We start from the raw sequence: 13,996 nt of genomic DNA, 5'->3' as shown, positions 1-13,996 counted from the left end.
CGAATCTATATACCGCTGAGTAACGACAAACGTTTCTCACTGCGGACTTTCAAGGTAAAGTCGAAAGGTTTTGGCCCCGTGTTATTCCCCGGTTTGTAGTCATACCATGGGACCGGAATGACATTGCCTGACGAGTCGAGCTTCTTGTCGACACTGCATGCCCACATGAGCATTGTCACCTCGATGAAAAGTGAGCGCTCGGCAGCCAAAAGACCAGGACAGATGCGCCGCCCAAAGCCAAACGCCGCGTACCGTTTCAGATTGGGGAACTGGGTGAGTGGCTCTTGATACGTCGGAAACTCGGGTCTTAGCCATCGATCAGGGTTGTAGGATTCCGGGTCCGGGTAAACTGATTCATCTTTAAACATGGCGTATTGGTTCGCATGGATGATCGCGCCTTTGGGGATGTAGTATCCCTTATAGCTGTCTGCCGCCGTTGACAAGTGAGGAATGCCTGTGTAAAGTCGGTCAGTTTTCTGCCTTGCTCACACAAGATTTCTTGGGGAAGAGATTTACCTCCCGGAACAACAGGCCTCCACCTCAAGGTCTCCTTGATGGCAGCCCGCACGGTAGGAAGGTAGGGCCAGTCTTGGAAAGAAGGTAACCGATCTCCGACCACCTCATCGATCTCTTGTTGAACCTTGGCTTGCCACTCAGGATAGTGCCACATGGCGAGGCAGTAGGACTGCATTGATGAAGATGTCGTGCCAGAACCGCCCTCGAAGAGAGTCCCCATGCAGTATATCGCCTCGAACTCCGAAAGTTCGTAGGTATCCTGCTTCTCTAGAAAGGCGTCGACCATTGCCTGAGGTCCATCCTTGGGTCGTCCACTTGCTTGATGATAACGCCTCAAGGCTTCGCGGAAGAGACCTAGGAAGTACGTATACTCATAGTTATGGAGTACCCTAGCTTCAGCCTTGAAGGGAGCAAGAAACTCTGGGAGATATTTCAACTGAGGGATAAAATCGACCAAATATGTCCCTGGTGCGCCAGTCCGCTCGAGCGTTCGCACGATGTTGGTAATCGTCTTCACGTGATCGGCTTCCTCAACAGAAGGAACTTTCTTGTCGTAGAGTATGCGCAGCATGACCAGTGATGAGTACCTTTCGAAGAGGTATTCATAGCTGCTGCAGTCCTTAATGAGGTCCCTGACGAGGCGTTTGGCTTCGCCGACTTGCACGCCATCCCAAACTTCAAGGGAAGTACTGGATAACCGCGCTGCCGCCAGTTTACGCGCGTTTCGCCAGTACTTATTGAGAGGACTGGTGCCGAGATTACCATTGCCCGAGACGAGCTCGTGAAGCATCACAATAGGCGGGCGGTCCGAGTATTGGGCGCCTTTGAGGGCGAGAAGGTCGTTCGCGATTTCAACATCCGAGATGACAATATGGGTGGTGCCTAGGATATTGACTTGGAAAATCGGCCCGTATATGTCTGACCACTCTTTGAACTTGTGGTAAGAGAACGTCTTGGGGAACTCCAGGACACTGCCGAGGAATGGATAGCCCTTGGGCCCTGGTAGTGGCTTCAAACCATCTGGAGCGGTGGCCGTGGTCGAGGTCGATAGCCGGTAAAGTGCCCAGATGATGGTGCCAACCACCACAATAGACAGAAGTTGAACGGCAAACATGGTGAAATGGACTGTCGTGGCACTCGAACGCCGCAGAAAAAGCAGTCCTCGAGGATAAATATGATGGTGAACCTCCAACTGAGATCACAACCCGTTCTGGCAAGGATGATTCGCTCGCGAGATGCTCATCCTCAGCTGACTTTTTGCGAGTCCGGTAGGACCATGGCCTAGATGCCGGAGACCCAACAGCATCAAAGGAAATCTGTAACTGAGATTTCGTGACCGGTGAATAGGTGCTGCACAAGGGTGTGCAGCTGACCGATCGCCCCAACATAGACCCAAGAGTTCGGCTACCTCCCACACATGGCCGAGTCGTCACCCAGTAAGATGGCTCCCCAATCATAAAATCCTCCAATCGCCTCTCCAAAGGACAATGATGGGTACTTCTAGACGCGACCAATGTACGGTCCAGCCTCTTGCACATCCGGCGAGAGAGGATAGGGCTGCCGTCAGGAAGTCAGGCTTTCTCCCGTACTCGGTCAACAGTGAAGGCCAGCGTTGCCAGCTAACAGTCCTGACCTACACGTAAATCCACGCTAGCTAATTGGTAAAGTTACTAGCCTATCATCTACGTCGCTTGTAGGCTAATCCATAAACGGACTAGTTTCTACTACAACCGCTAAAATCCCCATGCCTCGTTGGCAACCCTGGGGTCGGGATCTTGGCCTTCTGTGATGAATGATGGCCAAGATCCCGACTCTCCGCCCCTCGTGCAGCGGACCCCCGACCACAAGGGCCAAGGTTCGTGGGCGAGCCCAGTGGTAGCCCTGAACATCTGATGAACTTCATGAAGCGACCGTGGAAACAGCGTCGTGGGGACGCTTCAGATGATCTCGCTGTAGATAGTACTCTCAAGAACTCTGGAGATACTGCTTTGCCCTAAAAGATTTCATGCTCTTGTGCAATAATATTCTGTTCTGACACGCTGTAGGACCGAAGCTATCTGAAGATCCCGGGGTCGCCACATCCTCCGCGCAATGGTCAGACCTTTGCCTGCATACAAGTGGTCTTTGACGTCTAGAAGGAACTGGGGCCTTCGTGTTCAACAAACTTGTTGTCGTTGATCTGCACGTAGTCCACACCGACGTTGAACACGATCTTGTCAATGTCGACGAACTTGGCCTCATCAGGACGGATCTTGACCATGTATTCTGGGTCGCTGAAGAAATCGGACATATCCTCATATCTGGAAGCGATGCATTTAGTCCCACGGCAAGCTGATGAACTTGAGCATTCAAGCCACTTACTTGTTCACCAGGAATTCAGCGATGCCGTCGTAAGGCGATGGCATGCCAATGGCCGCGCCTTTGGCTTTATATTCGGGCGTCATATGGTACTGGGGAATATGGGTCAGTCCAGGGCACACAGAGAGGTGTCTGTTGTGCGAATGTGAGAGGTAGGCAGACATACTTGTGTGTACTTGAGAATGCCATATTTGATGAGCATCGGTGCGACGAGGGGCCCATGGCCATTTGCCCAATAACTATGAAATTCTTTGTCGGTGATGTCGGTTCGCTTCGTGACAAGCACGGATATGCGACAGACCTTTTGCAGCGACATTTTTTAGGAGTGTTGCCAGCGTTGGGACGTGGGTTTCTTGTTTGCTGATGTTGGTCTTTTCGAAACAGGTTCCAACACAGTGTTACCGGGCATATGTTTATCTACGTGCACCGCTTAGCCAGGTTAGATATCTCAAGAAGCTATGAGGTGGAAATCCCGCTAAGTATTGCCCGAGGTAGGTGAGGGCATACCAAACTCGCGGTATTTGCCAATGTTTCGCCGGCCCGGGATCTCCACCATCCCTTGCGTCGGGGTCTCGGCACGAGTCGAACAGCATGTTCGGTGGGGAGGAGACCGGAGGCTCTGCGGTCTGGGACTGAACTGCGCTTTCGGCCGTGTGAAGAGAATTTTCCAATATTTGCATGAGGGTCACTGAAAGAGAGTCTGCTTGGTTCAATATCAGGCTGGAATTGCATGATGAAATACATAACTATCATAGCCTCATACTGTCTAGCCAGCGCGTCCAGCTCGATCACTCTTCTATACACAGCTAGGTCATGCTGTGACTTGCAGCTCCTTGATGGCATCGAATATTTCATGAGAGTCGAGGAAGATCTCGTAAAGGTCGGATTGCCACTTCCCGCCCGCCGATTGAACCAGGCTCATATACGTTACAAATCCTGCGTCAACCCTCCGTCCATTTCTCAGTTTGTACCAAATGAGTCCTTTGACGAGGAATTGCTTTGATTTCGAATCGGACTGTCCGGTCAGAGCGTAGAACTGTCGCAGCGTGTGGCCACAGTCAACGACCGGCCCATTTTCTGGATGGATCAAGCCTCTCCTCAGATCGCCGAGAGCTTCGCGAGAGTTTGTCGTGATGTGGGAGAAGGTGAATTTCGCGTCGGGGGCAAAGAATTCGAGCAACTCCTCAGTCCTTGCTGTGGGATTGTCCCATTCGCGAAAGAAGGCCGGAATGGTCTCGTTGAACGGCGCCGGGATGGAGGACTGATTGTCAAACTCGTAGTGTTTTGGGAAAGCCATATTTCGCAGAGATTGTGCAGAATCCCGTCTGGCCAACTGCCTTTGGGACTATATGCGTACCACAAGCGATTGTTTGTCTTATTTCCTTTGCTGGTGTCTACCGAAAACTTCATCTGGACGGAGTCTTGGCCTTCTTACCGCAACTTCGGCATCTTCCTTTAGACGAAGTATACCTTGCATTTGCGGGGTTTTTTAGCCGAATATCTGGGTGTTGAAGGGTGTCTTGACTATTTACCCATGTGAGGCCGTTGGATCACACTTCAAAACAACAAGGGTTGTCTTCAATCGCTGTCCACGACCACTACTATCTTCAACGATGGCGACGTCCACTCAGAAAGTTGTCATAGTTACCGGTGCGATTGTTAGTCCAACTACCTGTTCCCCAAAGTTGAAAAGAATGAAGGGGAGAACCTTTGAAATCTTCTCTGACCTCGGAATAGTCTGGCATCGGGGCGGTATTGACGACATACCTCCTACAAGACGGATGGACTGTTGTCGGCGTCGACGTGGCCGACTCTTGTGATCCAAAGATCGCCGAAGAGTTTGGAAAATCCTTCTCCTATCGCAAATGCGACGTTTCCAACTACGATGCGCTGGCAGAGACCTTTGCACAGGTGTTTGCACAGTTTGGACAGATCAATGCATTCTGCTCCAATGCTGGTATAATCGATAGAAGCTCGGTCTACATCTACAGCCACCGTGGAAAAACTAGGTACGCCGGAAGCCCATTACCAAAGTCTCCCCCTAAAGGAGCACCACGACTAACAATATACATATTTGACTGAATCGAAGCATTCCCCCCAAGCCTGACCTCGCCTGCACAGCGGTTTGCTACCATGCTTTGATCTATGGAACTCAGCTTTCAATCCACTTCATGCGACAGAACCCGACCCCGGGAGGTTTCATCGTCTGCACTTCAAGCATGGTGGGATATCATCCAATTGCTACTTTCCCGGAATATTGTGGAGCCAAGTCTGCCGTGAGTCAGTCCTGCCCTGGCCCGCGCCTTGCTCACCTCTTCAATAGATGAACGCATTTGTGATTTCAACGGCCCCTGTCCTAAAGCTGGTTTGTTCAAACCCAGTCACCCACTAGCGTGTGTCGAGCAATGCTGTCTCTAACATCTATAGCAGAAGGAAAACATAACGATTAACGCTGTGCTGCCGGGGATCGTACCAAGCCAGTTCATTTCCCAAGAGATGCGTGACACCTTTGGTGCCGATGGGTCAGTCTCTGCCCTTTCTTGCTCCTTCGGTGGCTGACGGGGAGCGTATAGGTTGACCCCGAAGGAGACTATTGCTGCGGCGTACATGAAGTGCCTGCACGATCGCAGTTTGAATGGAGAACTGATCGAGTGTTCGAGGGACAAACATTTTGTGCTCCCACGACCGGGCTACGCAGACGGAGAGACTTCCAAGCGCACCTGCACTGTATACGACCCATATTTCGTACAAGTTCACGGGGAATCTTCCCAGCTTGAGGATATAGTCAGACGACGTAACTGAGATTGTGTAGCTGCGTGGGCTGGTCCGTTACTGTGGTTTTGGATTCCTCGATCTAGCATAGTTCCCTGCTTCAGGAACCACATACTCTGATCCGTCACTTGAATGCTCTGTCCATCCCGTGCCTACTTAGGGACAAACACCGAAGCGTCTAGGAGTCACTTGATATTTGAATCGGCAATGTTCATATGGATTTGTCGAGCCTAGAACCTGGCCGCTACAAAGACCGAGCACGAGAACTCTAAAAACGTTGGGGTTTGACATGTCCAGTCACTGATAACCGGAGACTAAATTGGAGCGGCCTCTTGGCCAGATTCGCAAGCGTTTGCAAACATCGGTTCCATGGCTTACATGGCTCGAGGTTCTCCGGCCTCTTGGCTTCCCCGTGGGGACCTCTCGTCTTGCCCCTGCATTGTGCAAGGGTGCCTCCCAACTCAGAGAACGGCCTTGTGGAGGTATATATTCGACCGGCAAACATGTAATCAGCCGCGGTGTCGGACTCTCTTCAGTCATTTCAAACGTTTGGTGTCTCTGGTCTTGAAGAGGTTACTCCCTTCTGGATACCACAGAAGGAGCAGCGCCCAACGACGCGGAAGCTGCCCAAGTATCATGGAAGCACCAGCAAACCCTCGTTCTGTGGAGAAAATGGGCCATGTCGAAGAAAATGAGACCGTGGTGACGGATGTTCCAGCGGGCAAGGCCGTCGACCCTCAAGATATCACCCACCAGGGCGCTGAGGCCGTTTTGCTCTATGTCGATAACACAGATGGCGATCCAGCAGCCAATGGCTTGAAATTGGCCGCCGACGGACACGTAAGTTTTGAGAACATCTCAGTCACACGGACGCACAAGCTTATGAATTCTGGTGCGCAGACGGTTCTGATACCTCAGCCGAGCGACGACCCCAATGATCCGCTCAACTGGTCATGGTTCAAGAAGCACGCCTTCCTCGTGGCTGCATCTATCTGCACCTTCTCCAGTGATTTCGGTATCACTGTTGGTGTCCCTGCTGTCGTCAGACAGGCCGAATACTGGGGCGTTACTCCCGACAAAATGAACTATACGAACAGTTTGTGTGTGGCTTTGAGGTAAGGCATCTCCATACTGCATGTCAGATACCACTATAACTAGTCTTCTAGCGGTATCGGTGGCCTTCTGGTGATTCCTCCGTGCTACTTCTGGGGTCGAGCGCCCGTTCTCTTTTGGACCACCTTGATTGCGACCCTCCTGACACTCGGTTTGGCCCTCACCGATGACTTCGCCACCTTCTACGCCCTGCGCGGAATCCAGGGTCTCTTTATCACCACCTGCAACGTGACGGTCTTGTGCTACATCAAGGACATGTTCTTCTTCCACGAGCACGCTAGGAAGATCGGCATTTGGATCTCGCTCTATTTCATTTCCCCTTATATCGGACCGATGTGCGGAAGCTTTGTCGTGGCCTACACCAACGGTTGGCGCAATCCATTCTGGCTATCTTTCGGATTCAACGTCTTCTGCTGCATCCTGATCCTCGCTTTTACGGATGAGTCATGGTACCGACGTGATATTCCGCGGGAGGAGCAACCACCACGGGGCAGTCGTCTTTCTCGACTACTTGGGTGGTGGCAGATCAAGCACCACAAAGGTTACTTCATTGACGTGTTGCCGGCATGTAGCAGGATGACGCTTGTTGTTGTGAAGCCCATCGTTCTGCCCATCATTGTCTACTAGTAAGTTATCGAGATCACCCATTCTGCAGCCCTGGTGGCATTCCGGACTGACATGTTTATCCAGCGGTCTAACATTCATGTGGGCTGTCGGCATCAATATCTGCTCTGCTGTTCTTTTGGCAACTCCTCCGGAGCAAGGAGGCTACGGATTCAACACTGACGCAGTTGGCTTCATCTATTTGTACGTCATGCTCCTTCCTCGCTGTGAAAAGGCGATAGAACCGCTGACCTGCCAACAGCGCGCCTTCCATTGGTATCACACTGGGTGAATTGGCTGGTCACTGGTGCAACGACTGGCTTGCAGCCAGATACACCCACAAGCACCGCGGTATCTTCAAGCCTGAAGGTCGTCTACCAATGAACTTCGTCGCAGGGTTATTTATGATTCCAGGGCTTGTGCTCGTTGGTCAGACGCTACAGTATCGACTGCACTGGACTGGAATTGCCTTTGGTTGGGGCATCTACATCTTTGGGGCCATGCTGGCCAGCGTGGCTATCACTGCGTACGCGCTGGACTGTTATCCCAACGGCTCCGGCGAGGTCTCGGCTTGGCTGAATCTCTTCAGAACCGGCTGTGGTTTTGCCGTCCCCTACTTCCAGCTCCCGTGGGGCGCCAAAGTCGGGTACGGCGCTGCTTTTGGGACACAGGCCGCCGTCATCATCCTTGCTTGCCTCATCCTCCTGCCACTGGTCTTCTTCGGCGAGAGACTCAGGATCAAAGGAGGACCTCTCCGTTTTCCAGGTTCTTCCTGATGAACGTGACCACTCAGGATCCCGGTGGATGACTCTTGTAACGTCGATGAATCTCTAGAGTGGGAGCCCTACGGCTGTTGTGGAAGCTACTGTAAGGTACAATAGACCAACGATCCTCTGAATCTCAAATAGCAATAAGCAGAAATTGATTAAGCAATATTAATATTCCCCAGCTAGTAGGATCGACCAAGAGCCGTGTTAAACCATACTACCTGGCCCTTAAGAACCTATGGGCCAATTAGACGAGAGTGGGAGATGTGTTAATAAAGAGCCTCTTGCGCTGCTGCATTCACCGTCTTTCCTTTCTCTAATTCAGGTTCTTCCAATGCAAATCGAGAGGTATTGAGAGATATTGTCAAACAGAGAGGGCATATAAATAGGGCACATTGATATTATCGTTGCGGCGAGCTATTTCTGCATCTGTCTTACATACATCAGCCTCCAAAAGTTCCAGCTCGCAAAACGGTTGAATCTCGATCTATCCAAGGTTGTCCTTACACCCTACACCCACCACCCCCCAAACTATGCTGCATGCAAAGCTCCAGTCACCGGTCACCTCTCACGCACCCATGAGTCTTCGACCTTCTTCCTGCCACCAACAGTCTCATAATATTTAGTAGAAGCCGAGCAAGGCCGTGTCGTACCTCACCAGCTGACCCTGTGCCGGGTGCGCGCCGCCATAGGTGAACGGACCACCGTTCGTGGCGACGTACAACGATCCCCTCTTGAGGTCCTCGGCGCTCGTGCCGAACTTGGCAGACGTCAAGCCGACAGGACCGGTCGTGTTTCCAGCCACGGCCACTATGTCGGGCTGGAATGTGCCGGCGCCCACGCCCGAGAGGTAGGCAATGTGGCCGTACTCGCACGCAAACCAGAGACCGCCGGCGAAATCGAGCGTGAAGTCGTCGGGGAAGATGTTGGCAAACTCTTGGTCAGCGAGAACTTCTGCGGGGCCCGTGGCGTGGCCGGTGGTGGAGTTGACGGGGATGCGGTTGAAGGTGACCGAGTTGGAGTTGTCGTAGTAGAGATAGCCGTTGGAGAAGCTGACGGCGTTGATGCCCAGGGCCAGTCCGCCCGAGAGGGTCGCGTTGGGCGCCATGGACGGGTCGTTGACCGCAATGGCGGTGTGTCCCGTGAAGACGTTGACGGACCAGACGAGGCCCTTGGCCGAGTCGGCGACCAAGAGGATGCCCGTGTTGGGATTCAGCACGGTCAGTCCATTCGGGAGACCCGCGTTGGGTAGATCCGCGACCTTTGCGACCTTGACGCCCTTGGCCAGTTGCTTCGAAAGCTTTCCGTGACCAGCCGTGCGGGCACCAGCGCTGTGGCCGTTCAGGTCGATCTTGAAGATGCCATAGCTCCCGGGCGTGGACGTGAACGTTTTCAGGGAGAAGTTGCCGACTACGGCGTAAAAGATGTCGTGGCCCAGCTCTACGACACCGAGAACACCGGTGTGTGCAGGGAACTGGGCAAGGAGGAGTGGCGGGAAGGCGTTTGTAGACGACAGGAGGTATACCTCTGGTGCTGAAAGAAGGGTGGCCACAAAATTGCCGTCCTCGGAGCGGGGAACGAGGTTCTCGACCCAGGTGCCGTTGGGGAAGGTTGATATAACGTGCGGTGCTAGGATCGGCTCCGAGAAGGTAATCGTCGAGACGGAAGCCGCCTGTCTGGACTCCAAGGTGTTGGCTTGAGGCAATGCTGATGCGGTGGCGACCGACGTGAGCGTGAGCAAAAGCCCAGCAATGGTAGAGTAAATCATCTTTTCTTTTCGACGTTGATACTTCTCTTTGATGTGATGAGCGAGTGAATGTGAGAAGTGCAGATGAGGGATTGGAAGATGAAGACCTGCTCTGGCAGCCTTATATATATATGTCCCCGACCCATACTATACGCTGCCATATTATACATGACAGAAAATGCATTTGCCCAGTATCGGCAGCTTCTCAGCCGCGGCTCAAACGAGATTGGACTGCATCCGTAATCGTAGCTGTAAAAGGAATTATGAAGCGTACATCGCCCAGGTCTGGGTTAGGGGCGCTCTGATAATCACTTCAACTCCTCGAGAAATGAGCGACGATGTGGAAGGATGCTGCGAGGTTGGCGAGAAATGTGACAGCTGAAGCGTCCGCAATCTTCCAGATGTAGGGCCGAAGCCTTAGGCTCGCCTTATGCATCCGAACTGGTCGTAGTATAGGATATTAGCCACTTGGCCGCTTGTGTACAAGTGATTTGCACGCCGCGGAATGTAACCATTCTGGGGATAATGTCAGAACCTGAAGATGGCTGTGTAAGCGAATCTCCACCAGGCCGTCACCCAGCTGTGGCTTTAGCTGGAAAGCTGTGTTACGCACTAAGCTTCATTCGTTCCGGTGAGATTACGATATATAGCGGTGATGTCCCCTCGTTATATTTAGTTAGGCAACCAAGACCTCTTGCGCCGCTACAATCACAAAACAGTAAGTATGGCGCGAGAGTCTTTGATTTTGCTCTTTCATACGGGCAGACTATGCGAACTTGACACAAGAGAGAGCAAGAAAAAATAGATTCTGGGTCAAGGGAAATCAAATTGCATTTATGACTCGGTTCAGCAGCGCACTCGAGATCATACTTACCTCCCTGAAACGTGGGTTCCAGCAGGCGATACACTTTAAGTCGTGCAACTTACCAGAGCCACAGAAAAACTATCCAGCCCAAAATGTACGGAATGGTAAACAGTGGGACCCATACGAAGATCAAAATCGGGTCGAACAGCAAGCTCAATGCCGCGAACGGGACAATAATCTCTGCCAATTGAGGGATGACACGCGTGTGAGCCTCGATAGCCACCAGGATCAGAATGATTCTCCACAACATTCGCATGAAAGAGATGTTTGGACACATGGTTTTGTCTTTGTTTGAGGCCGATGTTCGAAAATTCAGAGTTGTGTTGTTGATGCAAGTCGTCTGGAACGGCGGGAACATGGGCTTATCTACCCCTGCGGTCGCCCTGCTCTCGATAGCTGCCTTGTTCTCGAACAAAGAGACTCTCCGACTTCCCTCAAAATTTCTATTGTTGCGAGACAAAGGCGTGCAAGTAAGAGAAATCGTCTCAGGGCCGGCTTTCACACTGGCTTTGTGGTCGCGTCTGACTTTGTGCCTCAGTATTGTCAACAAGACAAAAGGCAACTTTCAATGTTCCAGTTGTTCTTTGTTGTCGTTGAAGGCGACGCTGACGTTCCTCAAGGTACAGAGTGTTTTCGGAGTCGATCGTTGGGAAAAGCCAGGGGGCATCTGATGCCATGTGGCTGTTCTCCTTCAGCTTTCCTGTGTGTTTTGCCAGCACACTCGATGAGTGACCGTCGATTTGCATGTAAATAACTGCCATCAGTCTTCGCGGTTTTCTTTCTTCAATTTGAACATTTCCGAATCGAAGAGTCGCTTGGGGTGAATGTGAAGCGTGCAGCGGTTCAGATCGGGGAAGAATGGCAGACGATGGTACCGAGCTGCAGAAGATCTTAATGTATTAGTGAAATTGAAGAATAAGATAAGGTGCTTCAGGACAAACGGATCTCATCGGCGAATGGTCACCAAAGTCAGAAGGAGACCAAATGCTTGGGCAGGCGCCGGGAGCGCTCGGTAAGCCTAGCTGATCATATCTATCATGAGTGGGTATCTGCTATTGATGCCTCATTCATGAAAACATGAGACTATGAGTTAGGTCTTTTATTCTATTGTATCTGAGGTCGCAGAAGTGTCAATTTTAGATACAGAAGTGAAAGTATCTTTACCTCTTATATGCCTTCTCAATTTGGTTTAGCTAAATTTTAGATCTAATTAGCCAATCCATAAGTACTCGGTAGCTAGTCACTTTAGCAAAGTGTCTTGTAGGTGACCAATGACCCCAGTATTCTCATGACTGTCACCATACTCCGTGCGAATTGTTGCCCTCAATCTTCGCCTGATCCCTTATACCATTGCTCTACCACGCGGCGCAATGCCTTGATCTCATGCTCTGCGGCTCGCAAAGTCTCAGTCTTCTTCGGAAGAGCGGTGGTTAGCACACGCCTCTCGTATTTGTTGACATCAATTCTAGCAAAACCCTGCTCTTTTCTTCTGGTAGCTCCTATTTATCTGCATGCAATATTACTGATAAGGTACAAGCGCTCTAGGTGTGCCAAGGCGGGAGACAAATTTCATGCCACGTGTTGTGCAACAGGGAGGTATGGGAGGGTATACAGGTACTGACTCGGCCATACTTCCAAGATAAATCCATTGAATCTTTAACAGGGAGGAGGTTGTCGAGCAAAGAGAAGAGTAAATTTGACGATGACTGGCCGGCCACTAGCCAATGGCAATGTAAAGGAATACAACCTCTCGCTTTTCATTCATATGCCGATATCCATGTCCTATTCACATATTCCAGAGAACCCTCTCGCGCGTGGTCTCCTTCCACCGCTGACACATCACGCACGATATATCTGTCTCGGCCAGAAAGATGCCGGGCACTGACGCGTTCAGAGTCCTCGCAAGCCTCGCGTTCTCCAATCACCCTCAAGTCCCAAGGTTTTCCGTAGAAGGGCACGTGTCAGTAGTAGGTATACTGCGCCACAGACTTGGTGCTTAGCACTTTGTACCTTTGTCAATCGAGAATTGCGCCTCCTCTAGGGAGCAAATCACACCCATGCGCAAACCTTTCTTCGCGTCCACCAGAATCTGCATGTGTTTTTCACAAAGTAGTCCCATGGCGTCGCTGTTCAAACGCCGCAAAGCAGCAATGGCCAGCTTTTCAAGTGACGACGTCCCTGGATTGAATAGACAAACGATGCAACAGAGATTATTTGGTGCAACGCGTCAGCATCGCTCGGTCCTAGAAACTTACAACGATATCCTCCCATGGAACCAAATATATTGAAATCCAGTATTTTGTGTTTGTTTGAGGGACCCGATACTCTCGGGACTTTTCAATAACGGCGGGGGTGTAGGGTTACAAGAACACAAGTCACCTAGTCAGCATGACCCCGGAAGCGGTCAATGATTGTCGGATACCGAGCTCGGGTCTTTCATATGGTTTGCGGCCTGCGAAAGCGGTACACAGAGTTCGTATCCTGACGTGCCTGGCCAGATGTGAAATCCACAAGCACGACTGTTTGTTGGCGCCACAATTATTGGTTGGACGGCAAGTGGCCAGGCACAAATGCATATCTCCACCTCAATCGACGTTACATCCTTCATTGCTAATGGTGGGCTGACAGGAGGCAGGATCCACCATCTCCCCTCTTGACAATGCCTTTGGCTGTCGGGCCAAACGGCCAAACGGTCAAACGTGATGACATATCCCAGTTGAATGAAAATCAGATGATGCTCCAGCAAAAAGTTGCTGCTCGCGTGGTGCGAATGTTGTTGCAATGACTCGGGAGGGTAGCATGCAGAGGCTTTGGTGTCGTACAAGTACCACTACTATGTACTATAACTAGATATGGTGATTACTGTGTACCAAGCAGGCAGGCTTAATGACGCATTACTGACGCCGACAAATGTGTGACAAGCATCAGAAAAATTATGGTTCGATGTCTTGTGCACAAGCCATACTGAAACAGGCTAAGCAGCTTTGGATCAGGCCTTCACAAGGCAGGCCTGGGATGGGGGGTTTCACAACTCTGCAACGCTGGGCCTAATGGCTCAAAAGAAGAAGAGGCGTTGGTTGAAAGGGGCCAGCCAAGTGGCTGACTCCATCTCGGCAATTGCAAATTGGCCATTCGCCGAAGATGGGCTTTTTGATAATCACCTGATTCTGGCTAAGCTCTAGATGAAATGGCCGAGGCGGCGCGGTGGATGCTTGTTTACGCCGCCGACATCATTTTCCCTCAGATTTTGGTGGT

At 51.3% G+C, this 13,996-nt stretch overlaps 6 protein-coding genes across 6 annotated transcripts; 2 read left to right on the top strand and 4 right to left on the bottom strand.

Annotated features, from left to right (window-relative positions):
* Window positions 1-5: 5 nt before the first annotated feature.
* On the bottom strand, window positions 6-1,630 carry AYO21_07953 (hypothetical protein; the record flags this gene model as incomplete). The annotated part of the gene is made up of 2 exons (XM_022657905.1): window positions 6-454; window positions 517-1,630. 2 exons carry the CDS (start codon window positions 1,628-1,630, stop codon window positions 6-8), a joined length of 1,563 nt encoding a protein of 520 aa, XP_022509799.1.
* A 1,017-nt stretch (window positions 1,631-2,647) lies between these two features.
* Window positions 2,648-3,190, bottom strand: AYO21_07952 (hypothetical protein; the record flags this gene model as incomplete). The annotated part of the gene is made up of 3 exons (XM_022657904.1): window positions 2,648-2,816; window positions 2,878-2,966; window positions 3,041-3,190. 3 exons carry the CDS (start codon window positions 3,188-3,190, stop codon window positions 2,648-2,650), a joined length of 408 nt encoding a protein of 135 aa, XP_022509798.1.
* A 495-nt stretch (window positions 3,191-3,685) lies between these two features.
* AYO21_07951 (hypothetical protein) lies at window positions 3,686-4,171 on the bottom strand (the record flags this gene model as incomplete). Its single annotated transcript, XM_022657903.1, has 1 exon — window positions 3,686-4,171. One exon carries the CDS (start codon window positions 4,169-4,171, stop codon window positions 3,686-3,688), a length of 486 nt encoding a protein of 161 aa, XP_022509797.1.
* A 316-nt stretch (window positions 4,172-4,487) lies between these two features.
* On the top strand, window positions 4,488-5,676 carry AYO21_07950 (hypothetical protein; the record flags this gene model as incomplete). The annotated part of the gene is made up of 6 exons (XM_022657902.1): window positions 4,488-4,532; window positions 4,612-4,831; window positions 4,996-5,150; window positions 5,198-5,239; window positions 5,302-5,396; window positions 5,448-5,676. 6 exons carry the CDS (start codon window positions 4,488-4,490, stop codon window positions 5,674-5,676), a joined length of 786 nt encoding a protein of 261 aa, XP_022509796.1.
* A 642-nt stretch (window positions 5,677-6,318) lies between these two features.
* Window positions 6,319-8,138, top strand: AYO21_07949 (hypothetical protein; the record flags this gene model as incomplete). The annotated part of the gene is made up of 5 exons (XM_022657901.1): window positions 6,319-6,486; window positions 6,547-6,761; window positions 6,813-7,385; window positions 7,450-7,566; window positions 7,625-8,138. The coding sequence occupies 5 exons, from the start codon at window positions 6,319-6,321 to the stop codon at window positions 8,136-8,138; spliced, it is 1,587 nt and encodes a 528-aa protein (XP_022509795.1).
* A 613-nt stretch (window positions 8,139-8,751) lies between these two features.
* Window positions 8,752-9,897, bottom strand: AYO21_07948 (hypothetical protein; the record flags this gene model as incomplete). Its single annotated transcript, XM_022657900.1, has 1 exon — window positions 8,752-9,897. The coding sequence occupies one exon, from the start codon at window positions 9,895-9,897 to the stop codon at window positions 8,752-8,754; it is 1,146 nt and encodes a 381-aa protein (XP_022509794.1).
* Window positions 9,898-13,996: the final 4,099 nt, after the last annotated feature.

Source organism: Fonsecaea monophora (genome assembly GCF_001642475.1).
Source record: "Fonsecaea monophora strain CBS 269.37 chromosome Unknown Scaff65, whole genome shotgun sequence".
NCBI classification, from domain to species: domain Eukaryota; kingdom Fungi; phylum Ascomycota; class Eurotiomycetes; order Chaetothyriales; family Herpotrichiellaceae; genus Fonsecaea; species Fonsecaea monophora.
This window is presented reverse-complemented; position numbering and strand designations above follow the sequence as displayed.